The sequence below is a fragment of the Seriola dumerili genome, unplaced genomic scaffold (assembly GCF_002260705.1).
Source record: "Seriola dumerili isolate Sdu_G_001 unplaced genomic scaffold, Sdu_1.0 BDQW01000260.1, whole genome shotgun sequence".
In the NCBI taxonomy this organism is placed as follows: domain Eukaryota; kingdom Metazoa; phylum Chordata; class Actinopteri; order Carangiformes; family Carangidae; genus Seriola; species Seriola dumerili.
The window spans coordinates 581,195-608,618 of record NW_019174515.1 but is presented as its reverse complement, the minus strand read 5'-3'; the positions used below and the strand labels follow the sequence as shown (position 1 = coordinate 608,618).

At 39.8% G+C, this 27,424-nt stretch overlaps 1 protein-coding gene across 1 annotated transcript in view; it reads left to right on the top strand.

Annotated features, from left to right (window-relative positions):
• clec16a (C-type lectin domain containing 16A) overlaps positions 1-26,796 on the top strand; it is a 40,565-nt gene extending 13,769 nt beyond the window's left edge. Inside the window, exons 11-24 of the mRNA XM_022756919.1 lie at positions 3,708-4,032; positions 5,487-5,598; positions 5,678-5,778; positions 6,386-6,505; positions 6,622-6,731; positions 8,472-8,516; positions 10,326-10,376; positions 10,548-10,676; positions 11,131-11,251; positions 18,340-18,491; positions 19,141-19,345; positions 20,433-20,603; positions 21,562-21,699; positions 23,375-26,796. Of these exons, the coding sequence (XP_022612640.1) occupies positions 3,708-4,032; positions 5,487-5,598; positions 5,678-5,778; positions 6,386-6,505; positions 6,622-6,731; positions 8,472-8,516; positions 10,326-10,376; positions 10,548-10,676; positions 11,131-11,251; positions 18,340-18,491; positions 19,141-19,345; positions 20,433-20,603; positions 21,562-21,699; positions 23,375-24,006 (2,412 nt within the window). The 3' untranslated portion in view covers positions 24,007-26,796. The remainder of the gene's footprint in view (positions 1-3,707; positions 4,033-5,486; positions 5,599-5,677; positions 5,779-6,385; positions 6,506-6,621; positions 6,732-8,471; positions 8,517-10,325; positions 10,377-10,547; positions 10,677-11,130; positions 11,252-18,339; positions 18,492-19,140; positions 19,346-20,432; positions 20,604-21,561; positions 21,700-23,374) is intronic.
• The last annotated feature ends 628 nt before the right edge of the window (positions 26,797-27,424 follow it).

The following is a 27,424-nucleotide window of genomic DNA, read 5'->3' as shown; positions in this document are numbered from 1 at the left end:
ACCACAATCTTTTTTTTCTTTTTCTTTTTTTTTTTACCCCCAAATTACATTCAACTGTTTTTAGTTGTATGCATTTAAAGTTTATCTTTGACCTGCAAATGGTTCCCTATTTTGATGTACTACCAGGTGTGTTTGTGCAGGGGTTTGCCTGAGCATGTGTGTGTAGGTTTGTCTTACATGCTCCCTGACCTCCATTAATTTCTCAGCATTGGCTCAGAGTGTGAGCGGTTTACCAGAACATAGTTAGCTAACAGGTGCAACACACACACACACACACACTGATACTAGTCTGTGGTTTATGTCTGACAGCATACACACTGTTTTCAGCAGCAGCTACAGTACAGTCCTGCTCAGACGTACCTAGTGATACAGAGAGATGATACAGATGTCTATGTTTTTAGAGTGTGGCTGGCTGGCTATTAGCCAAAAGACTTCTAGTTCTTCTTCTAGTTGTCAAAATTAGTTTGCTAAGTCTTTTCTTGTAACTTTATTAGGCTTCCGAATAATAATCTGAAATTAGGATTGACCTAGTCTGAGCCACAAACCATTAAGACATATTTGTATATTTGACAACCACTTATTATTATTCACAGACTTATTAAAGAATATTTCTGTGAATACTTCTCTAGAGACTGAGCTGAACCTTTAAATGAGTTCTTTAGTGTTTGTTCCTTTCAAGACAAAGAGGAGCACAAGGGGTTGTGTAATGTAAGGTAACTTTTGGTTTTGATTCAGGTGGCACACAGCGAATGTGGATACTGAGAAACTGCAACTGAGTCTGTTCTTGGCAAAAATTTGAATAAGGAGGTTGGGACTACAGCTTCTGAGTCCGTACATTAGGTGTGCATGTGTTCACCTGCGTATGTGTGTGTTTGGTGGTTTGTGTGAGTGTAAGAAGTTCAGTGAAATAGGGCCACTTAGTTTCCGTGTGAGATACCTGATATTCTTCCTCTTTGTGTTCTGTAACAAAGGCTTTTTATTCAATCCCCTTATTTTGCAGCACAACTGGACAGTATTTATGTGTTTATTTGTATCCTCAGTGGTCGTTCTTAACATGCACAGCATTACATACACAGACAAATGCGTACATACAAATACATGTTCAATCCGATAGGTAATTAAATTTAAGCCAAATACAGTTGCGGTTAAACAAATCTACCAACCACAACATAAATTTGCATGATTTTCTTGCTGGTTATTCCGACATCTGCACAACATCACCACATTCAGCCATGTTTCTGTTTTGCCTGAGCATCTCAGCTGCATCAGTTTATGGTGTTTGAAGTGCACTGTTCTCATCAGCCGAAATAATGTTTTAATCAGATTCTTGTAGAAGTTAAATTGTAGAACCGTCAAAGTTAGAAATTACTCAGTACTATTTGCTAGACTACCAGCAGTCTGTGTTAAAGCCGGTCTAGAGACAATTAACTCAAGGGAAGTGAATCAAACTCTAACCTGCCTGTGAGTGGCAATTTTATTATTAGAATAGCCGGTAGTGGTTAATAATGTTGTCATTGTGATTACTCAGTTTTACTGTAAGTCACAGTATTGATACCATTTTTCGGCAGCTTATCATATACAGCTGTTTCCTGTGTGTGTATCTGTGTTTTGCTGCTAGCATGGGGAATACGGTAAGGGAATGAGGTGGAGGGGGTATTGGGAAGGGATTGGCGTAGGGGATTGTTAGGAAGGATGAGGGGGGTAGGGGAAGGAGAGGGTTACTTCTCTCTTCTTCTTCTTCTCCTCACGCTCCTTGTCTTTCTTTCCCTCTCTTCTCTCTTTCCTCCTTTTCCCCCTTTTCTCTTTTTAGTTTTTCCTTCACCTTCCTATTCCTTTTTGTCTTTCCCCTCTCTCTCTCCTCTCAGTTTCCAATCTCTTTTCTACCTTCATTGCTTTTTTCCCTCCTTTCTCCTCTTCCTCATCTGCCTTCTCCTTGTCTTTTGGACAAGCGCCTGAAAAAAGACAGAGAACATAAAGTCAGGTTCAAAAGTGTGAAACCACTTTCCCATTGAGTGGTCTTAGACTTTTGGACTGTATATAGTATATTGAGTATTTTCCCTGTTCGAATCAACCATAAACAAACTGTTACAATTAGTAATTTTCCAGAGCAAAATGATCAGTTGATGTACATGAAGCTCAGTGCTGTGCTGCCTCAGGAGCTTCTTCCATGTGGCTCACTTTATTGAACCACTCTCCCCTCCCCCTGTATTGTCTTGAAGCTGGCATCCTTTGCTGCCAGCTAACACTTCTGCTCATCCTCCAGAGCCTTGAGTTTCATTTCTCCTGCTTCTGACTGAGCTCTTTGTTGGCCTTCGACTCCTTCAGGGCAGCTGTTCCTGAGACCAGCTCCCTGTTTTGTTTCTTTTTTTTTTTTTTTCTTTTCTCCCTCAGTATTTTGACACAACCTACCTACCTACCTGACACCTGCCCCTGCAGTTAAGATTTTGTTAAAAGAATAGTTCAGCATTTTGGGAAATCTAACCCTTGCTACCATTCTCATATCAAGGCAAACAGCCAGTGAGGTACTGCACAGAGGTGCACGGATGGATAGATAAAGTTGTTAGCAGTTGCTAGTAAGTGTATTTTTTAACTTTGGACAGAGCCATGCTAGCTGTGGTCCCTGCTCTTAGCTGTAGCTCCATACCTCAATCACCTCGTCTAACTCTTTGAAAGACAGCAAATAAGAATATTCCACAGACTGTTAAGTTAGTTGTTTAAGTGTACAAGAAACAAATGTTGACTGTTCATGCTCAGTGTTAGGGTCAAAGCCTGTGTTTCCACGCCCCAGGACTCTACACCAAGTTGGAGAATGCAAACTGAAAACCTCCTTCTCTCAGGTCCACTTGTTTTAACTTTACAATTAATCCTGCCTGACGTTATTTCACCGTCAGGCAGATTGTCCCTGCTATGTAATGAAGAGTGAGTTAAAATCTATTGGCGATTACTACAGAGGCTGTGAGCCAGTGCTGTGTAAACTGACTAATGAGCTGACAGCTTGTGAATAATTACAACACAGTTATTGTGAAGGACACTGTAGCTCTCTAGTTGTGTTATGAACTTTGCCCTAAGAGGACTGGAAAAGGAGAGGCTTTGACGCAGAGTGCTAAACTGAATATACGATTTAGCCTATGTGTGTGCGTGTGTGTGTAATTGATGGTATGTGATAGTAGAAACACTGCATCAGTTTATTGGGTCATTTTGGCACCGTGTGTGTGTACATGCATGAGTGTGTGTGGTCATTCTGTCTGATAATGTGTGTCAGGGAGGAAGTGACTTTTGTGTTTTAACATGATAGTGCAGGAAGGATTTACTGTAAGGCACCATGTTTGTGTGCATATGTGAGAAGGTATAAGCACATCAGTTATATATCTGTGTTTTTGTGGTTGCTTGTGTCTCATGCGCTCTCATGTGTTCTGTTTTTTTTCACATGCACATCTACCGGTAAAGGGTTGCAGTGATATTGCTTTCTGGAAACTGGACGGTTGTTATCTTCTACATATATCAATAACTGACAAAATCAACCCCTCCCATTTTCTCCTTTTATCACTTGTTTTGAGCCATGATCTCTTTTGTGTATTCATCACAAAAAACCTCTTTGAAAGCACAAAATAACAAAACACTTTCATGATTTTATGATAAGCTCATAAAATAATTGGTCTGTGTCCCTCACTTCCTGGCTTGTTACATCTTCCTGTCTCATACCCTAGGCCAGTGCGGGAGGCGTGCGTCGGTTCACCAAGCCCCCGGAGTCTCTGGAGCGCTCCCTGGAGCTGTCCCGCCACCGTGGCCGCAAGAGGACCCAGAAGAGGCCGAACTACAAGAACCTGGGCGAGGAGGAGGACGATGAAAGGGCTGGGGGAGGGGGAGGAAGCGGCGGACTTGGAGGAGAGGAGAGCTGGGATGACAACGGCAGAGGAGGAGAGAGGGAGGGAGGCCGGGAGAGGGAGAAGGGAAAAGGTACAGAGGGAGTAGGAGGAGGAGGAGGAGGTGGGAGTTCTAAGGGAAGCAGAGCGAGTGGTGAGACGGCGGAAGGTGAGTGTGTGTCTCACTGGACACAGCAGTACAGGACTGTGTTTGTGAGTGTTCCTTTACTCCCATCAATCAGACACAGTCTCCCATGATGCACCCTGGTTACCCAACAGCTACCACAGCAGCAGCCCTCGTCTCCAAACAGAAAAGAGAGAGACTAACAGAATAGCCAGTAAAGACAGAATAACTTAACAGCTGATAGCAATTTACCTTTTACTGTAAATATGCTCTGCTTTTCTGCTTTGGCATTTTAAGTGTTTAATTCAATGTGCACATGACTGTTGCTGTCATCACCATGCATTTGCAGTGTGTTGCAAAATTCAAATGAGACTATGCTGCCTCTTCATCAGAAGAGTGTTAAAAAAATAACTTTTACCTGTTTTTAGAATGAAAACCTGTTAAATTTGAGGTTAAAAGAAAATGCAGAAGAAAAACAGCAAAAGAAAGAAAGTTTAATTCAAAATTCCTCTTTGACTAGTTTTGAGATGAGGCCTCCCTCTTTTTGCTGCTTCTCGTGTTAAGCGCCTTTTAATTTCCCCATGGTTACCATGGCTACCACTGATCACATGTCCAACACAATCTCCATGGCAGCCGACTGTCCATTTCCACGGTGACACACCATCCATCCTGTGCTCCTCACCTCTCCGCCTGTCTCTCACGTTTGTTCTGTGTGCATGTGTGTTTGTTAGTATCCGTCTGTGAGTGTTTGTGTGTAAAGTAAAAAATGTGATCATTTCAATCATCTGAAATGATTCCTTCTTTACTTTGACTGATTAGACTTTGTTTCAGAGAAGAGTTTTTGTGCAGGGCTACATGATCTTCACAAACTGACGCCTCTGAAGGCTCAAAGGCACAGACTTGTTTTTGACAGCATGAGTATTAACACAAACATCGTGGGCTGCAGAGGAACAGACAGTTTCAAAACAAAACATGTACCATTTGTGGTGGAAAAATGACACCTACCATTTTCAACTGATTGATAAGCAAAGAGAAACTTTTTGCAGGATAGATGATAACTTCTAACTTAGGTGGCAGGCTGTCGGTTGAAACATTACCAATACTACATGGTTCCTCTACATTTGAATGTAAAAATCAGATGCATTTGTGCATTGAAAATCAACATTTTGTTCTCTAATCAGTATTAAGCAGACACGTGATCAGTATTGCTGCTTCAATACATTTGATCGCTTTTTAAGCCAGTGAAGGCTGAGAAGGAAGCACTTCAGACTGTACATTCATAATCACTGGTGAAAACAGCCCATTTTTTACTTGATAGCTGTGATGTACTGTTGATGTGTTTTTGTTGAGGGTGTTTGATGTCAATGTAAATAGTATGTATTTAAAATAAGAAAACAAAAAACTTCATGTTTATGGACACTTAATTATGCCATTTGTGTGTGTGTGTGTGTGTGTACGTGCGTGCGTGCGTGTGTGCGTGTTTGTGTTTGCACGTACAGAGATAGAGATGGTGGTGATGGAGAAGTGTATGGTGTCAGAGCTGACGGAGCAGAACATCACCGATGAGGAGAAAACCGCTGCAGCCACCCGCACACACGCACAGAGGAGCAGGTAGATCGATGCTCATATCTGAACACACTGAAAGACAGAAGTGTGGATTGATAACTTGACACTTTTTCTCTATCTGCAGGCCATTCTTAGACATGGTGTACAGTGCCCTCGACTGCACCAGTGATGACTACCATGCCCTGTTTGTCCTCTGTCTGCTTTATGCGGTCTCACACAGCAAAGGTTCGTCTTTCTGTTCATTTCTACACATTGATTCTGTTGTTCTACTGTGCTGCACGTAATATAAAATAAAATAAAATAAAATACAGCAGCAGCACAGTGGGCAGTTACTTACCATCTGATAATCATGTTGGAGGTCCATGACTGTGCAGAGGATCTACTTAATTTAAGGGAGGGGGGTTTTGTACTGTTCACTTCCTCTCTGATACCACTGATACTAATCTATGGTCCGGTATTCCATTGCTTAAGTTCTGTGTAACCTAATATACTTTTACTGGACCTGTTATGGCTCAAGGTAGAATAGGTCATTGACTAATTACAGAGTTGAATTGCTATATATATAATGTAGTTTACCTAAGAGTTTTAATGTGATCACACTGTGATGCTGTTGTTGGCTGTTGTAAACATTATATCTGCAAAAGGGCAACAGGAAGCTAGGCTAGATAACAAGTCAAGTTACACCTCAGATGATTTTGGGGTAGACATCAGGACTAAAGACGAGACATTCTGCTGTATCCCACTAACATCTATTTTGAACAAACCTCCAAACGTCACAGTGTTCATTTTTATACGAGTAAATGTGCATGAAACATCTGCCTGCCATGTGCAGGTATAAACCGTGATCTTCTGGAGCGGCTGCAGCTGCCAGTTCCTGACCAGGAGAGGAGCTCCTATAGCCTAGTGCTGGTAGAGAGATTAATCAGAGTTATGAGCCAGGCAGCACAGCCAGGTAACACACACACACACACACACACACACACACACACACACTTTGTTTTGATAAGCTACTATGGAACCACAGGTTAGTTAACCTCATTACTAACTCATGTATTTCTGTGTATATAGATGGTAAAGTGCGTCTAGCTACTCTGGAGCTGAGCTGCCTGTTATTAAAGCAGTCTGTGCTGTCTGGAAACCACTGTATAATCAAAGACGTTCATCTGGCCTGCCTGGAGGTACAGCACACTCAAATATGTACATGATTCCCCTCATACAAACCATCCCATCAACATATCACGCACACACAGACTCAGTCATTTAACAAAAAGAATTTCAGGTATCAGTGGGTCAGACCAGGCAGGTTAAAAGTTGGATCTTGTACCAGAAGTTTTGTTCCGTTGTTCCATTTAACATTATCGCTTCCTCAGAATCCATAGCAGCAGGGTTTCTCAGCGAGTGCTCATTTGTGGTTATGACCCACAACTTTTTTCAGCATATAGTGTACAGTTGATGGTTTGAAAACGTTGAAAAGTCGGACCTCCCTTTTCCTCTCCTTTGTCCTAACCACACATGGCATCTCGCCAACTGTCTTCTTGTTCCTTATTTATTCCCTCTGACTCCCTCTCCTGCTACTTGCCTAGGCCTTTGAGCAGCACTTGATTCTTCTTTCTCATCCTTCTGCGAATTTTAATTTCACTTCATTATAATCTTCCCCACCCTCTCTTTCTCTGCACTCCTTCATCCTTCCTTCACACAGTTACAAGAAATAGGTGTGCTAATGCATCTGTGGTTTTTTTTTTTTCTTCTTCCCCCCCCCCTTGGTCATTTTACAATCATTTTTGCTGACAGGTCTTTCGAAGTCTTACCTACTGTTATCAGTAACTAACATTTATGGGGGTTTCTGCTGAGAGAATTTACAACCTCTTACACCGTTAAATATTTCCTGGTTTGCAGGTAAATCACAAACTGCTTCATTGTTGAAGGATTACCATATCTAAAAGTACTTTCGATATCACTGCAGGAAGAACATTAGTTTCACATAACTATCCTTCCTTGCCTCCCATAACACAACAGAGAAGTGACAACATTACTTGGCAGTTGAATTACATCATATCTGATTCCTATTGAGTGAATAGAATATCACTGGCCAGCCTTTCTCAGGAACAGCAGTTGGTTAACAAGATTCACAGTAACTTACTCACTTACCTACTCTGAATAAAACTTTAATGGTAATTGGCCTGGTGATCAATGAGACTGTTAGCACAGTCCACAGCCCACAAATTGAATTGCAAATTTGGCATTTCTGTGTTATTTCCAGTGATAAGAATTGTGGTAATATTTCATGGAATAGTGCCACATTATGGGAAAATTGCTTATTTGCATTCTGGCAGAGAGTTAGATGAGAAGCCTGATATCACTATCTGTCCGCAAACAGTAACTTCCATGGAGTCCACTTTTTGCCTGGAAACTGCTCAGAGACAAGAAATGGAAAAAGTCAAATTGTGGTTTTCACATTTTGGTTTTTGTATGGATTAAACTAACGCAATATAATAAATCAAATAAATTAGTGAGTCAAACTTTTGCTTCAAGGAATCAAAAGGAAAAATGTGATTTGTATGATATGTATTAACTTCCAGTAGAGTAAAAGTTGTAATCTAAATGTATAAAATCTAAAATATGTCTGTCTCCTGGTGCATAGAACCATAAGAATATAAAACAAAGACTGAGTCGAGAGTTCAGTTTAGGTATAGGGACAATGTTGTTAGATGCATTGATACCATTGACAAAGTTCTTTTGACTTTATTTTCAACATTATTATTGGCGATTTCTTCCCTGTTCCATGATGTAAAAAATGTACATTATATTTAATGAAGATGAGATGTGTTTATTTGTGAATATGTGCCACATGAATTATGGCTCAGGCTATGCATTTGCTATTATTGCACTCTGTTTACATGTCATGTTTGTGCTTGAAGGGTGCAAGAGAAGAAAGTCTGCATTTACTGAGGAGATTCTACAAGGTGAGTGTACACAGTAATATAATTTAATAACATTTTTCTACCCAGAACACAAGAACACACACAGCGAAAACACACTCGGAGAAGCAGACTGACACCGTCATAGCAAGAAAAACTTGAACTTTTGCTGTTCTGGCTGCTCAGACATTGAGAACTTGCCTCTCTCTGGGTGTGTTCAGAGACAGCAACCAGGCAACCACATATACAGTAATTTAGGGAGAATAGAAGAAGAGAGAAAAAGGAACTAGATGGACAAACAGACGTTCTGGTATTCTAGCCAGTGCTTCTCCAGTACCGTGTCACAAAAAAGGTGACTCATTATCATCTACTGATTATAATTGAAGCCATTTCCCTGAAGTTGTTATAGGTAAAACCGAAAGTATTTACTATATAATGTCGGATTTGTACACATAGGCAAAAGTTCAGTCAGGGCTTTCTGTTTCTCTTTGAGTGTGTTTAGATATCGGTTTTGGAATCAGTCACAACTCTTCAGTCTTGCTGACTTTTCATGGTCCAGTTGCGTATATGGACACAGTTCATTTACAGCATTTAGGAAAATACCTACAATCAATATGCTGACTCCAAACATTTCTATTGAAAAAAGATCTGGTAACTAACTTTATGTTTTTAAACTCTTACTACCAGCAGGTTAAAGAGCTCAAAATAAATGTTAAATACTGCTTTAAAGCGAAGAAGGAGGCAGTAGTTGCGGTAGTTTCATATTTCCAGGAAAGAAACTGTCCTTATTTAGCAAGTCTCTGGTCTACTGTGTGCAACAAATAGAACACACAGATGACAAATTAAGGAAAAAGCAACATTATTAAGACAAGTGTCATAGTAAGATGTTGGGCAATCATGTGTCACCTGAACAGCTTCAGTGTCCCTTGGCATTGATTCTACAAGTCTCTGAATTCTACTGAAAGGATGAACACCATTTTTCCAAAAGATATTCCCTCATTTGGTGTTTTGATAATAAAGTGATGGAGATTGCTGTCTAACCAAAATCCCATAGGTGTTCAATTGGGTTGAGATATGGTGACTGTGAAGGTCAGTGCACACGATCAGAGGTCATTGAAGGCATCTGCATTTGCTGTGTTTCTTCACTCATTATCAAGTTTTTCCCTTAACTTGTCACCTGTCTGTACATCATTGTCCCCACTGAAAATGAAACTTATCAGAATGTGTTGTGCAAGTGTACATACTTCCATACACCACGTTTACACCCTGCATGTACAGGCAGATGAGTCAGCTGAGTGTTTCATGATAGTGTATATGACAAAAGGAAAAGGAAAACATGAAAGAGTGAGTCCGGGCAAATAATCTTTTGAAGACACAACGGCAGCTTGTTAAGGAAGGAAGTTTCTGCATTAATGTTCTCTTTGTATGGAGGTCATGATTTGAGAATTTGAGAGCCCATGACAACCAGCAGAGGAGTGGGTACACAAAGCATATATGCTCAGAACAGTGTCTACATGGAGATGTGTGATAAGACACAAAGGATGTGTCTGCCCTTTTTTGCCCTTTTTTCTTTCTTTTTTTTTTTTAAATAACAATGAAATAATGATTTATGTTAAGGGTTTTTTTTTTTGTCACCATAATGTGCTTGTGTGAACAGATTTAGGTCCCCACAGTATGAGTAATACCTGGACCACACACACACACACATATTATTATTTTTATCATTATTATTATTATTTCATATGAATGTATCTGGCCTGTTTAACTTGAGAGATATTCTTTATGAATAAAGGGGGTGGAACTCAATACTGTGGGTTATGTTTAACTGACTTCCAATTTCCTATGCCATGACAGGGAGAGGAAATCTTTCTGGACATGTTTGAAGATGAGTACCGGAGCATGACGGTTAGTTGGCCTTCATCCAATGTTTGTTTTACTCCCTCTTTAAAAATGAAACATGATCAACTGTAGCATACAAATACATTGTCGTTGCTGCTATTTTGTGTGGATTAGGATGGTGGTATGGATGTTGTACGTGGGCTTGTCTGGACTCATGCACATGTGTGTATGTTGCAGAGTAAACCGCTGAACGTGGAGTATCTAATGATGGACGCCTCAGTACTGCTGCCACCCACCGGCACCCCTTTGACTGGAATTGACTTCGTCAAGAGACTGCCCTGTGGAGACGTGGAGAAGACACGCAGGGTGCGTCCACTCACACACTCGTACTCATCCCATATTCCATTTATTAGATTCCTGGGAAATCAGACCGTATAGTTGAAATATGAGTTTCTTCTGGAGGCTTTGAATCCAAATTATTTTTACTTGAATAATAACTGACATTTTCAAACACTTGTGTTGCTGCGTTGTTTTGGTTTATTGCTCTGCCAAAACCAACGATTCTATAAACAAGTGACAACAGGATGGAAGCGCTCCAAAGCTCAGATGAAAGATGAAATGTATTCACCTGATTCTAACAGTGATAAGAACATTGATGGTTTTTTTCTAACAGGTTCTGTTGAGGCACTGTCATTCTTTTATTCCTTTTCAATGGTTTGTTGTAACTGTCAGTTTCAGACAGGATATTTGATTTAACGTGACATTTCTGTGTGTGTGTGTGTGTGTGTGATTGTGTGGGACCTCTTCAATCACTGCACAGGCGATCCGTGTGTTCTTCATGTTGCGGTCACTGTCGCTTCAGCTCCAGGGAGAACCTGAGACACAGCTGCCTCTGACCAGACCTGAAGACCTCATCAAGACAGACGATGTCTTAGACCTCAGTAAGACACACACAGAGGAACAGAGGCATGCTGTGCGCTGTTAGTCATAAAAGCAATCTCTCATCAGCTCTCATAATCAGACCACAGCTGATCTATCATTTTTATCCTTTTGGGAAATCGAGTGAAACTTTAGGGTGGGTAAGGACAACATAAAAGAAATGTTAGAAAATTAAATCTGATTAGTGCAGTAAAAGTATGAAGAAGGTCAAAGGAAGAAAATTACAGACACTTTCCTCCCTAACTACAAGAGCAGGGGAAAACAGTAAGAACCAATCCTACAATTCACCAAAAACAACTTCTATCAACCTACAATTACAGCATGGTTATCTGACACACGTCAGGAATTCTCTCTCCCTTTTTCTCTCTCTCTCACACTCACTCTCTTTGAAACACAGGCGTATGAGTACAATCTTAACAATACCAAGACACGTGCACATTCAAGCACTGACAACCACAGCGAGAGGAGCATACGGACACACTCACAAGCATCAATGCACACAGCTTCCCACACACCACGATAACCTGAACATTCTTCTCTTAATGTACACAGGTGTGTTGATGTTTTGGAAACTTGCACGTGGTTACTGCTGTCGGGCAGGATATCACAAGTACGACTGCACAGTAATGTCAACCGGAGAGAAGGAACTTTCTCACACATGCAGTGCTCAAACTTTGCAAATCCGTTAAATCTTTTTTTTTTTTTTTTTTTTTTTTTTTTTTTTTTCCGACGTGCATGCATGCATTTTTAGCTCCTTCATGCAATGAACTGAAGTTGCAACTACAATTGAAAATACAGCTGTAAATATTCTACCTTTTACCCTAAGATAGGGCCTGCATATTAGATTTATTATTATGAATATTTTCGCCAAAGTTTACTAGAGCTTACACCTCCATGCCAAATAATTTTGGGCTTCATCCAAAGGTTGGGTAAAAACAGACGTTTTGAGAGAAAACAACTGACACAACCACAACAACCAGTACAGTTAAAAATGTGCTGAAATGTAGCACTGTGCAAAGGTTTTAGGCTCTAAAAGTAATGTGAGGATGCTTCCAAAAATAATGCCATGAATAGTTTTTATTTCTTAGTTAACTTCATGCAAAGTGCAGTAAACGATAGTAAAACTAAATCAACTTAATACTTGCTGTGACCATCCTTCCTCCAACATTCTCCTCTATAAACATCCATACAGATTTTTAAGGTACTTATCAGGTAGCTCCCTTGAGAACTTGCCTCAGTTCTTCTGTGGATTGAAGGCATCTAGGTATCTTCTGTCTCTTCATATGATCCCAGACTTTTGGGATCAGCACCGTATGAGGGCCAGGCCGTCTGTTGCAGGTCTTGTAATTCTTCTTGTCGCTTGTTTGCGGTGTTTCACCAAAACCACCATCAGATCCTGTTGTTTCATAACATCTCATCCTGCTCCTTTATGAATACCATGGCCTAATCATTAACACCATGTCAGTGTCAGGAAAAGCACAATGGCAGAAAACCTTAAACCTTAGAAAAACACAATTTATAAAGGATAGTTTCAACTTACTTTAAACATAAATTCAACACATTGGGATAGGAACTTATAGGAACAGTGGATATCAAATCAATTGATCAATATTAAATATTTGGAGGTATTGTACAGCGTGTGTGTGTGTGTGTGTGTGTATCATGTGTTTAAAAGTTTTTCTTTATCTGAAATAGCAGTAGAAGTAGTTCAAGATGTAGCAGCAATGTCACATTTGAGAAAATGAAAGTGCAGAATTATCTACAGCAGCAGAAAAATGTCTTGTGTAGATTAAAAGCCAAAAATATCAACTGTTTTGAGAAAACATAATCATAAATTCTCTTTGATTATTTACTGGGAAGTGACTGTTGCTATGACTCTCTCAAAATAATAATCATCAGATATTGAGATAACATTTTCTTGGAACAGAGGAAAGACAAAAGCATGAACCTAATGTCCTGCTGTCTGAACTCTCTTATTCAATTGCACTTAGTTACTGAGTGACTCGGCGTAACAGTGTTTATCAAAAACAATGAAATAAACAGTTAATTTCTGCTAGATCTCTGAAATTGGGTTGGTATACTTGGCTTAAGACACACTGGTTAGACGAACTGACAAATTACCTGTAGGTGTGAATGTGAATGTGTGAATGGCTGTTCAAATGTGTCAGCCTGGCAGCCTGTCAATGGTGTGACCCACCTCCTACACAATGTCAGCCACGGTAGGCCTCATCTTGCTGTGACCCTGCACTGGATGAGTAGGTATTTAGATGATATCCAGTGGTAGCCAAAACATTTATATTACTGTTATAGTAATATATATGTATATGTATGTTTACAACTTCATGATTCCAGTATAACGTATACACCATTTGACCCACTGCTTACACTCTGAGAGTAGAGTTGGAGGGAGTTCTTCTCTTATTTGAAATGAGCCGTCAGTTTTATTTTAAGTGTACCTTTCTTAGCAGAACATCTAAGAAGGAAAGTAAAGTTCGCCACAAATTTCCCAAAGCAGAAAGTGTCACACAGTATCGATATTAGATGTATCTTATGATGCAAGAAAAGAAAGTCTGTATTGTTTTCCTCTTTCACACTGTCTTTGCTCTCCTTATGAGGCTTTCCATCTTGCACCATCTCATCATATTTTGTAGTTATCGGTAACACAATTGTCAGGATGAACATTTAAAAAAAATCACACGCTTTTATTAAAAGATCATTTTACTTGTGCTTCTATATAAGAAAAATATTCTGTGTTTTATTTTCTCTTTACCTACATTATATATTTCATGTTGTTTGTGATTTCAAATGTTTAATATGTCTTGGTATACCATTAAAATCTTAGAATCTTAGAATACACAAACACAAGAGTTGGTCCACTGAGTTGTTTAGTTAGCAGTGATGACTGTACAAACTGAGGCAAAGTTAGATAGTTGTAGCCTTATAAGAGTTATCATTATCTGTGATGACAGAGCTGCAGTTTCATTATTTCTTGAAAACCCACCCGACTTATGTGGCCTGATGAATGAATCAAATCCATGACACACCAGTGTGTGAGTCATCAGATGCTGAAATCATCAATCAATCATCATCAGATCCTGTTTGTTTTTTTAATCAAAGTATTAGACTTTAATTACTGACCTTGTTTTAAATCTTGATAGATTTTGTACTCCTGTGATGGATGTGTTTTGTGTTGTAGCTCAGCTTTCATGAAGCCTTTTTCAGTTTTTCAAAACCCAGGTGATGAAAACACACCAAATTCTTTTCTCAATTATTCTCATTTGGGAGGGGAAGTGGGTAGCTCTAAAAAGAAATCATTTGACAAACAGAGGGAAACATACCTGTTGAAACCAGATGTCTCACTTCAGCTTTACTTTCAACTCCAAATCAGCGGTTGAAACTGTGACTGTTTTCATGATTCCAAATGCCAGTCGAAAGAGTCAGTGGCCGATGTAGGTAATGATAGTCTTAAAGAGCTGTCATATGAGGTGTGACAGGGCTTCCAGTAATTTTAGACCACTTCAAAAGGTCATTTTAAATAAACCATTTCGTAATTATGACTATCTGTATTTCATTTAACTAAGGCTCTTTTTTTGTTGGCTTTACTCCTCTGTTCTTTTTTCTTTTTTAACCAAATCACTGTCACTTTCATTTAACCAAGGTGGTTGACTAAGAACACACTATTACAGAGTAATAATGGGGAGAGGGAGGGTTTTTCCTCATTGGTTGGGGGATTTAAATCTACCATCTTCCACCCACGAACTCCTTTTTCTGACCATTAGGCTTTCATTGCCTCCATTTCACCACATCCTCTGTAGTAAAGTTGTTGAATTACAAAGCATGTGCTAAGCAAAGCAGCAGTCTGTAACTGTACATTGTGTCAGCGGAGTAGTAAATTTGTGGTTGCAGAGATGGTCTCTCAACTGGAAGGTCATGTTGCATTCAGCAGGAAATTTGCCTCAATTGTGAAAGTGTGATTGAGCAAGGCTACCTACTCTTGGTTGCATACATGTGACCCGAAGGAGCAGAGACACAAATTCACAATGTTACTGTTTAACATGGGAAGTCTGCATTTTGCTGTTTGCTGAGTTCAACATTGGAGTTTATTGTTTGAGTACTGATTTATTCTCATTTTACAGTGGCTATCAAATATATTAGCACCTCCTTGCACCTCCTTTTTTGAGTTGCTTTTAATTGTAAGTAGGTGAAATGGACAAACTATTATAGTTGTTCAAAAAGTCACTGTTGATGAACTTGATATTACAAATTTCTATTGAACATGCCCAGGTGTAGCTAGTTATCTCTTGAGGATGAATTGCTCAAAGGAGCACTATAAACACAAATGTTGCTGACTGACTGACCGACCAATAACGTTACTCCATTGGTTGGCTGGCTGAGTGTTGTTTCACCACGGTTCGTTGCTCTTTCAACTTTTTGAACAAACCTTAGCTACTCTCTTTAGAGGAAAGTTGCCTTTATTGCCCATTCACTTTCAGTCAGTATTTCATATTTGTTCCGTTGTCTGGCAACAGAAGCAGAAAAACATTAAAATCAGAACAGCTTTATTGGGAATTTGGCTGTGTGATAATACTGTATATGTCAGCACAGAGAGTAGCAAACACATAAAGGGCTGAAACCGGCTGACACTAGGCCGCATGGAAATAGCTGCAGTCCAGCCTTAACTAGGTTTTGACTAAGTCTTGTTTTTTTCTCACACCAGTGAATACAGTCCCTCCATTGTCTACCTTCAGTAAGGCGTGTGCAACCTGGCAGGTTAATAAGGGACACTTGATAGCTGGAGAGAATGCTTTCATGGACAGGGAGTGCTAAGCGCATACACATGCTCTAGGCTGACAGCTGCTCACTGCCCTGTTGTCTGGTGCTTGTTACTGAAAAGTCATATCTTGCTTGGTTACAGATGAAAAAGGAGGATAGGGGGTGTACTACTTTAGTCAGCTACTTAGAAAAACTGAAGAACCATTTTTTGAAGAACTCCTAAGAACTTGTGCAATACAAACAACATTCACAATGTATTTGCTGAATGATGTTTAATGATAAAAGATGGGGAAAAAAACTGTCCTGATGACATGACACAGCAGTATGCTTACAATACTGAAATAGTGTTTAACATAAGTTAACTTAAGTTAAACATAAATGCTTTTTTCTCAACATCTTTCCTCTGGGGATGGGAGAGAATCTAAAAACCTGACTAATACTTAGAAATATATTCTACACCCTGAAACCAATCTTTCATAGAAAGGTGCTTCCCTGCAATGTGTCTGTCTGAAAATAAATCCAGTGGTTGAAACTGTCCCTGCTTGAGTGATCCCAAAAGAGCTGCTGGATAGAGTCAACTTGTTGTCTATTAATTGCCTCACATTTGGACCAGGCAAGTTGACCCACCTTGGCGTTCTGTAGTCAGAAGTTAAGTAGAAGTTGGGGGTGGAAGGGTTTTTTCCCAGCTGGTCTTAGGATTCAATCTGTAAGATTTCCCCTAATTTCTTTGACCATTTAGCTGTTGGAGTCCCTTTGCTACCACAGAACCGGGGACTACCTTTCCAGCTGTAGGTACTTTTCGCTGTTCACTATTTCACTGTGTAATGTCAAAGTTCCTGGTAACCCCCATTGATCTTTTAATATTGGTTAAAAAGAAAGTCATGTAAAAAGAAAACCACATGTATAATTTACACCAAGAGCCGCCACCTGTGCATCAATAGCTGTCTGACACTTAGGAAGAACACAGAAAATAGTGAAAGTAGAGTAAGAATAGTGTTCCCCCAGGACTAGTTAAACCAACAAAAAAGTATAGTGTACACCAGTACACAGGTCCAGCCAGTTTCACATGAATAACTGGTTTAAAACTTGATTGGTTAGGATACTAGAACAGAAATCAAGAAACCAAAGAAGAGGAATATTTTAAAGAGGAAGGGACATGTGTGAGACTGTACAAGAGCTGCACATTAGTGTGGTGTTACTGCTTTACATTTTAACCAGTCAGGGTGGGTGATATTTAAACCAAAACCGATGATGTCAAATCAGGTCATGATCAGTTCCATATTTCAAGTTTACTTCGCAGTAGGTTTTGTGGTAAACTAAAGTGAAAATGCTGAGATGTGGGCCTGTCATTTCTTCATCATGCTCCTAGACATGTGGGAGAAAAGAGTCTTCACTGTCCTTTTAAGTTTGTCTAGCAGTCTGTCTGTTCTCACTCACTGTGTGTTTGTGTTTGTCTGCTGTATATATGTATATATATATATATATGTATGTGTGTATATATATATGTATAGTGTTATGTTGTTGTAATGACATTGTCGTTGTAACATCAGGATTTTAGCAGCAGAGCAGCAGCTTGAAAATGTAGTACGTGTCTTAATTGACCAAGTTTCAGTCACTATTTCATAAAATAAATGAAACTGACGCTAGGCAGAATGCAAATAGCCTGTGACACAGTCCAGTCATATACAAGGTTTTAATCATGTCTTGTTTTTTGTTTTTTTTTTGGCCATACTGGACATTTCTATTTTACACTGAAGTATTTCTAAAGAAGATGGATCATTGTATTGTTCAAGTTTCATTTGTAACATTTCTAAGTAGACTGTATGAAGTGAAAACTTCAGTGTCTTAATAGGGGACTTTCACATGCTGTTGTAAGGCAAGAAGTTGGTGGTCATTCCATGTCTATGTGCATTATGTATTTTATATTTAATTATATATTTTGCTTGTCTTCTCAGCCACCCCATATTTATCTCTGCAACCATTGTTCAGACTTTCAAACATCAAAAAGTATTGAAAAATTGCCCAACTTAACTTCCAAGTGCTCAAGGTGATGGCTTTGAATGTTGTTTTGTTTAACCAAAACTCCAGGGCCCAAAACTGTTCTGTTAACAATGATAAATGACAAAGAGAAAAGCAGGGACTCCCTCATTGGAGAAGCTTGACCCGGAGAATAATGTCAGTATTTTTGTTTGGAAAATGACAGTTCAAGAAATGAGGAAATTTGTGGATTGTTCGAGACTTGAGGTGCCCATATGGCCATACCTTGACCTGAATCGCATAGCAGCACGTTTTGTTTCATGTTCATCATCTTTTTCAGATAACAGTGACCTAATAGCCTGTATGGTGGTCAGTAAAGATGGTGGCCAGGCCCAGAGGTTTCTCGCTGTAGATGTGTACCAGATGAGTCTGGTCGAACCAGAAACCAAACGCCTTGGATGGGGTGTCGTCAAGTTTGCCGGGCTTTTGCAAGTAAGAGAAAAGTGGTGTGTCCATGTTTGTGTGTGCTTGTGTTTGTTCATCCTTTTTATTGTGATCTTTGGTTTATCTCTTAATTTCTTCTCTGCCATTCCTCATTCAATATATCATTTATTTATAGCTGCCTTTTTTTAATTCAAAAAAATTTAACTTGTTTTCTGCCTCATCATCCCACCAATTTGTCCTCTCTGTTTCTCTCCTCCTCTTCCTCATTACGTCCTTTAGATAAGCATGTTTAGTCCTGCCGTGTAAAGGTCACAGTGTATTCTGCAATGCCAATATGACATCAGATAAGTTCAAAGGATATTGTGAAGAAGTTATGAAATCTGAATTGCAGAATATACAATATGTTCCTTGTGAAACTGATATTGTGAAAGTATTACAATGTGTTTCTGGTATATTTTAAATCTATTACATGAAATAAGGTTTCCTTCTTTCTTTATGAATGTCATGTTAACTTCTTTTATTGGGTCTAAGTTTTTGAATGTAACTATGGTCATAACTTATGTCCCATTTATCTGTCTCTCAACTCACTTTCCATGCATTTGTGTCTTTCATTCCATTTTTCTCGTATTTTCTTCCCCTCTAATTTCCCTCTCTCTCTTTTTCTCTCAATTTTCTGTACCTTTTTCCATCTCAACAGGACATGCAAGTGTCTGGCGTTGAGGATGACAGCAGAGCGTTGAACATCGTCATCCATAAGCCCAGCTCCAACCCCCACGCCAAGCCTCTGCCCATCCTGCAGGCCAACTTCATCTTCGCTGACCACATCCGCTGCATCATCGCCAAGCAGAGGCTGGCCAAAGGTCGCATCCAGGCCCGGCGCATGAAGATGCAGAGGATCGCCGGTAAGTAAATAGGAAGCCTTTTAAGCCTGTGCTCGCTCAAACGCTCAGCATGACCGTTTGTCTTTACACACGACTTTTCTCAGTCTATGTGTTTCAGAAGCTACTTTGAAACTATACAGTAGAGTAGTTATCGGCAGAAATCACATGAGATGTTAAACAGAAAGTAAGTGAGTGGATATATAATAGACACAATACTGAAATATAACAATGAAAAGTCAAATCAATCAACAGCTAACATGACTTCTAGCAAATCTGTAGCAAGTCAGCCAAAGGAAAACATCCACTTATGTAAAAAAGCTAAATCAAAATCTGTTTCAATTATTAGTTACTTTACTAATTTCAGTTAAAGTGAAACAGATGTGAAAGCTAATGTCTTTATGAACAGTTAAATAGTATCTGTGTTCAGTATTTCCTTGAATCAGGCGGTTTTTCTCCTCTTGTCATTCATTTTCTTTAAGTTTTAAAAAATTGACTTTGTTTTTGCACTTATGTCATCTTTGATAATTGACAGAAATGTTGTCAGGACGCTATCTTTAACCATAATTAATGGTGGGGAGCTTAATGGTTTTTTTTTTTTTCTTTCTTACTGTTCTACTCTGTGCTTTTAAAAAGTATTAGCCAATAGTAAATCTGTATGTTTAAAATCTGTTGTAAATATATATAATATAAACCCATGCATATGTCATTGTCCACTGGCCAGATAATGTAGATTCATAATGTAGATTCTGACAAATTTACCCACCAGTCATTTGTACTTCCCCTCCCATTGGTCTGTTTCTTTAGAATTAGACAGTTAGACAGATATGTGGAATCTTGCCAATGCAGCAAAGTGGACGAGGATGTGAATACTGCAAAAATAGACACTGCAGTCACAAACCCTTTTTCGGAGTCATAGGCAGCACGGTCACTTAACATTTCTTAGTTCCACTGCATCCAGTCATAGTAAAAACAAAATACCCAGTTTGACATGCTCCTCTAAAGTCTGAACATAAGGCAGACACCACTCTCTGTAATTTTGATTTCAATCCCAAAGCTAAATCCACTGCCGATTGCGCTATTCATATCCCTGTGCTTCATGTGTATGCAGCTTTGTTGGACCTGCCAGTGCAGCCCAGTGCGACAGAGGTTTTGGGTTTTGGTCAGACAGCCCATGCTTCACCCAGCGGCCTGCCTTTCAGATTCTACGAGCAGTCAAGACGGGCCCCCAACGACCCCACGGCAAATAGATCAGTCTTTGCCTCGGTGGATAAAGTACCAGGTAACATACAGTTCATCAGAGTCCACTGCCTGTTCACGCTGCTTTAGTCTACCTACTCCTTCAGAGATCTACAAGCTCATCTCTTTTATACTTTTTTCTTGTCTTTAAATCTAGACATAGTTGTCATTACAGAAACACCTACCCTCCTGATATGAATATCGTAACACAGTGGCAGTAAAGTCAGAGCCCTAGTTTACACACACTGGACACTTTATGAGACATATTATAGTAATCAGTTATAGAACATGAAGTACTTGTAACTGTATTAAGACTTTTCTTTTTGAGTCTTAGAGGAAACTTTTTGAAAAAGTTGTTCTTATCTTCAAACCAACTTGTGATAGAGTCTGAGTGGTGGAAATGGGTTTGTGATTTGATCTCTAGAGTAGAAGTGTAACAGTAAGTCAGTCATGTTTCTACCAGGATAATTAGATTAGAGGTTTTGTGAAGAAACACAGCTCCTGAGGACACGGCAGAAAACTCTGCTGACCCCTGCTTTTATTTTTTTTTTTATGTATAATTCCTTTTATGTTGAATAAAATTTTGTTATAGACACACATTAGGTGAACATTCTGTTGCCCTGTCTGTCACTGGTTTGTATTACCTGCTGCAGTTCTTGCACAGAGCTCCTTGTTCGTCTCGGCAAAGAAACTGTTCCCCCAGAGATTACTTTGATATCCAGGCTTCAGCAATGTAAAAATGCTATTGAGATTTTATTGAGTCAATATTTATTGAAATTTAATTTCAGCTTAAAAAGTTTTCGCTTGTTTCCACCTAATGGGCCAGTTTCTATGGTAACTACACCTTTTCTGCTTGTTTTGGGTAAATTACAGTAACATGAGGTTATAGGTTTTAGTAGATTAAGTAAAGTGGTTTAATTAGGTTAATTCAGCAATAAATTAAAGCATAGTTTTAATTAAGTGTGCGTGTGTGTGTTTATGTACGTGTGCGCCGTCCCCAGGTTTTGCGGTGGCTCACTGTGTGTCGCAGCACAGTCCCTCACCCCTCTCCTCCCCCTCGCCTCCCTCCAGCGGGAGTGGAAGCACAGGAAGGTGTGACTCTGTTACTGCAAGCACTATATCAGCTCAGAGCCCCACAGGTAGCACACACACGCACACACACTACATCTACCTACATACAGAAACAACGGAGCACATTTGGTTCATAATACACAGATTCTGGATTGTAATGTAAATCAGTAATCTGGGGAAAGTAAAATGTCAAGGGCATAAACAGACTACCAATATTTCCATCACCGGTGTGATGTCTGCACTGTACCATACACACCTACCTGCTTATGTGGATTATGAGGATTGGGTGCTACCAGGGTACAACTACATATATACACACACCACAAAAACCACAGTGTCTTGCAGTGGTGTCAGATGAGTATGTAAGAAGTAGCCCAGGGCACATGTAGTATGTACCCTGTGCTCCTTCCATGACTGGGTCTTATAGGGGTCTAGGTGTGTTGTTTCTTGGTGTCATTGAACCCCTCGGACCTGTTAAACAGGCTCTAGAGGAACACCATGTCTCTATAGATCTTGCTATACATTGTATGGGATGTATGGACAGCAAGCTTTGTTTGGAGCAGTCAGTTACCTGAGTAGGTATAAGCTACCCCAAGAGGAATGAGAATTTAGGAAGGTTGAGTACTGGATCTGATTGTTTTGATAAAAATGTAATGGGTTTCCTGTAGTTTCAGGTGTTAAACCATGTCTTTGTCTTTTTTTACATAATTACACAAATATATGATTGAATCCTGTACATCAATCAATAGAAATGTTGTGTCTCTGTTTTTCAGTCCTGTGTATATGTGTACAGACAGTGAGCGTTTCACACAATTGCTCATATCTGAATGGTTTCATAACTGCAGCGTGTACTCCACCATCAATAACTGCTCATCACACACATTTAATGTAATTTAATCTTGTTTATATTTATTTCCACATAGAGGAGAGTCGCATCTTTTCAAATCTTGTCGGTCACATGAGTAAAATGGTCTGGATTGTTTTATGCACTTCCTTCAGTTTATACCTCATTAGCATCAAAATGCATTAAACTGCGTGAGTGTGCTGTGTTACAGACCTCCAGAAAACAGGACAGGGTTTTGTTGTAATGATTGTTTTGAAACACTTTTTGTACATCTTTCATCTTTCATACTGCACCCTTTCAATCTTACAATGTAAGTATGATTACATAGTAGTTTAAATAGTATTGCATAGTTTATGTTGTAGTTCTCCCTGCACTGTTAGATGGTTAGTACTGCTTCTACTTATGTCTCATTCTCGTGTACTGTGTTCATCCTCTGCCTCCTCTTTTCTTCTTCTTTTCGGCACCGATGACACATTTGAAACGAGCTGAGCCTTGTTAGAAGGAAACTGTTTATTCTTTACATTATAATCAATGAAAGCAGAAGGAGGTATGTCGTGAATACAAAGCACTGTGTTACTCATTTGTCTGCATGTGCCTGTCTAAACACGTCTATGGAGCCTTTTACCTTCAAAGATTCTTGTAGTAACTACATAAACCTTTCCTGACATGAAATTCTCTGCTGAATTTTGGGAATATTGTGGGATTTCCCTGCCCTGGAATATTGAAGAATATATATATTTTTTTACTTGTTTCACTTTTTTTTTCCAGTAGTATTAGATAATTGGCCACATTTAATCAGTTTTTCCTCACAGCAAATTTAATAGGAAACCATACTTTATCCCTTTTTAGATGTTCTCTGTGTATGAGCATCCCTCATTTTGTCCTCTCCTCTCCACTAGATGATGGTACATTTTTGGAGCACACCCCGCCCTCTTCCTCGGGTGGAGAAGGGGAAGGAGGAGGTGGAGAAGTAACGCTGGTCTCCTCTACTCCTTCGACCCCAGTCCCAGCTCCGGCACTGGCCCCGAGCCTCACCCCTGCCTCCCAGCCCACCATCTCCCTCCTCACGGACAACAACGCCGACACCCTTACCGTGGAGTCTCTCACACTGCTACCTCCTGCTGACTCACCACACCTGCACCCATGCGCCAGCCACATTCCCACCACGCGCCCCCTCCAGAGACCAGACGCCTCAATCGCAGAGGAAGATGAGGAAGAGAAAGAGGGGGATAGCAAAGCAGAGCAAAGAGAAGAGGAGGAGCTGCAAGAGGAGGAGGGGTCGCCGATGGATGAGACGGAGACGGATGTGACAGTAAAAGAGGAAACCACCACGACGGAGTTGATCACACCCACTGACGAGGCCCTGGAGGAAGCAGAGGGAGGAGACGAGCCAGAAGGTGAGGACACACCTCTACAGGTGGATAGAGACCTGCTCTCTGCTGCAGAGCTGCAAGAAAGAGACGACTCTGTAGAGAATACAGAAGACGCAGAAACACACACTGAAACACCTGACTCGCCTGAACTGGATTAAGCAACACGCACACACACACACACACATTCATGTTCATGCACTTAAATTAGTCTTTAACACACACAGAGGACAGTGAAGAGTGATAGTTAAACTATCCAGCTTGGCTGCAGTATATTTTCATGTTGCAACCTGTAGGTTAGTGTGTGATGTGGATAGTCCAAGAGGCTTTTGGAGGCATCTCAATATTTGTGTTTGCACATGAAGAAAGACTCTTCTCACGTACAGAGAGGACGAGAGGACGAGACAGACAGACACTGGTCGAACTCAAGGAAGGCTCAAAGCACATTTGGGTTTTTGTGCACTCGAGTGTGTCTGGTCATGTGTATGCAAGTGTTTTTAGCACGTGTGTGTCAATGCGCACAACCAGCAATGTTTTTTACTCATTCTGATCGATTGTTTTTCAGCTCACACACGCACACCTACACACACACATACACCACCCATCTGTTGTGAGCTGTGACTTCTGAGCTGTTTATTCACTCTGTCCTAAAGACCTGTCCTATTTTTGTGTCTTATGTTCACATAACAGTTCACAGCTAATGTTTTGCGGTGGTGGTCGCTACTATGCTAACACACACACACACACACTGTACATACAGTACACACCGAGTCAGCTGCACTAGCCTTTTAACCACTGCATGTCAGACCCATTAGCAGTTACTGCCACCTATAACTGCCACTGGGTGGGTGTGTATGTTCTGCATTTGGTTTAGTTTTCATTCCTCCACATGTAAAGTAATGATCCATTCATTTCCCATTTACTAATTGGTGTCAATTATAGAATATGTATTAAATCACCTGCAACATCTTGAGCCAGGAGGGAGCAGGTGTCAAACTGTAAACATTCATTTAATGATAACCTAGTTTTTTGTGGTCATCTTGTACCCTGCTGGTAAACATTTGGAGGATTTCATGTGGGAATGCAACATGAGGTGTGTGAAAGCTGCCTTTTAATCTTGATCACAACCAGCGCGCAGCTGGAATGACAGTTTAGGAAAGTTTTCAGATATGCAACAGAAATCAATTAACTTTTTGCTTTTACTTCAGCTTCCATTACAGATCAGTCCCTGGTTTCAAAAATCCCAAACATTATGCAATAACTTGTGTGTGGATTAGATAATATGCGTTCATTCACAGAAGTAATTCACCTTTCAGCTGCCTGACTGGCAGAATAAATGGTCTGAAAGATCTTAATGGAGCAGAGGCTGCTAAGTAAGTGGTACAGTAGTGATGCATAAAGCAGAGCATTCACTGAGTAGTAGTAAGTTTATCTTGAGTCAGTCCATGCATTGATCCGTTCATTCATTCATTTTAGCAATTCAGCCTGTGTCAACATTGCTGTACTCAAATATAACACGCTGTTTTACTGGTTTGAGAATGAAGGTATTTCAGATTGTTTGATATATTTAGAAAAATAGGTAAAAAAGATAATTTGCTTGGTTAAATGAAACTCTGAAGGCCTCATAGTGATGAGTGGTGATACAGTGTAATAGCCATCTGTGATGTTAGACTTATCAACTTTAAAGAGTCATGAGAAACCATTTGAAATAACATGCGTGTCTTGGAGTCTGCACATCACCACAACAACACTGGGCTGAATGTATCTGCTAGTTGCCCCTCAGGTGCTGACCTGAGCTCAGTTTTATTCTCTATATACCTGGGGATGGGTTTAAGAAGATAAATGCTTTCAACACCACAGTGACTGTTAGGAGCGTCCACTCTGAAATTTGATAAATTGTCACTTGTCAAAACAAGTTATTGTTTTTTTTCCATCCAGCTGCTGGTGACCCACAAAGTATCTCCAGGAAAGAAAAATAGGAGGATAATGTGGTTAATACCCCCCCAAATAACCTCAACACAAGAAGTTTGGATCATATTTTATCCCAAAGTGGGCTATTAGTAAAACCTGGAATTATTGAAGTCATAATCCATATAAAACAACAACAACACTCTTGGAAAAACCAACATTAGGATTAATTTAGGGTTTTTGGAAACCAGATGCTGCCCTGAGGTCCGCCTCCGGAGGCAAACCCCCTCCTCTCCCGCCTCCTTTAAACAGCTGAATAAAGTTTTTACGGCTGCAATAATCTTAAGAGCTTACCAATGAGGGGAGAGATGAATGTAACAAACGAGTTATCTCTCCAAACAGCTGTGTTGTTTGATCAGTTTGGGAAAATGAGATCAGTGTATTTTAACCTTGACTTGGTTTGTAACACTTAGGAACAAAGCACACACAAACGTATTTTCTCCCTGTGTCCTAATCTTTATTTTTTACTGCTTTTATTCTTGCTGCTTTTCCTTTCTCCTTTGCTTACTCTCTTCTTTTCTGTGCCATCGTCATATAGCTGAAGTCTTAATGCTCGGTCATTCTTTTTTTTTAACTGTACAGTCATCAACAAGTTTATAAATGAAAAATTCAGAGCAATACTCTTTTTTTGAGTCAGTCTCTTAGTATTCCCATCTTGCTGCTGGAAAGAGCAGGAGAATGATAGTGATAATCACTGACATGCTGAAGGGGCTTGGCACAATTTGTAGAGCTGATACTGATGGTTTAGAGGAGCATGCCGCCATGTTGAAAGACAATATGTCGACGTGTTCCTAATAACCATGACAACCTCTACCAAAACATGCCATCACAAGCTTCCATTATTAAGTCTCTGATTGTAGTGTGTGTGTATGTAATATGTTTGTATGCTCTGTAAATGCTTTTGGCTTTTAAAACCTGTAATTATTGTTAATGAACTAAAACAGAGGAATAAATAAAGAACTGCAATAAATTATTCTACTTAACAACGGTGAGACTGCTGCATGAGCTTTGTTCTTGTGTTTGCAGACTGAAGAGTTTTTTGGCGTTTTTTTTCTCGTGATTTTTTTTCTTATTATTTTCTCCTCTCTTCACAGAATCGCGCTCTCATAGTATGAGCAGAAGATGTTCTCCTTAGTGTTTAAGCAAGAAAACCACAGGAAATATTAGAAAAGAACTGCCAGGCCCGGGAGCGCACACAACCCCTTATTTACTTCAGTAGTGAGTGTGTGCAGGCTTCCACTGATTGTGTTTCATGATCACAGTTACACAATTTTAGGGGTAACTGAATACACAGAAGATTTCGTAGAAGATCTGTAAGGGCTGATAGTGCTTGATGCAATTTTATTAAAAATAGAAATGGGCTCGAAATGCTCTCATTTCTATATAATCTTTCAAATTTCTATGGTCCTAGAAAAGCTTGGAGTTGAAAACAGAATCACAGGTTAGAAAAAGCTATAAACCCCTGATCTACAGTGAGGATGCCTCAGGTGAACAAACACCCACATGGTGACCTTCAAACTGCAGCATAAAAGATTTCTGTGAACGAGAATGTGTTACTTCCTGCACTGCAGCTCTACAAACAGGTGAAAACCTGAGTTTGAAAGCATTTCT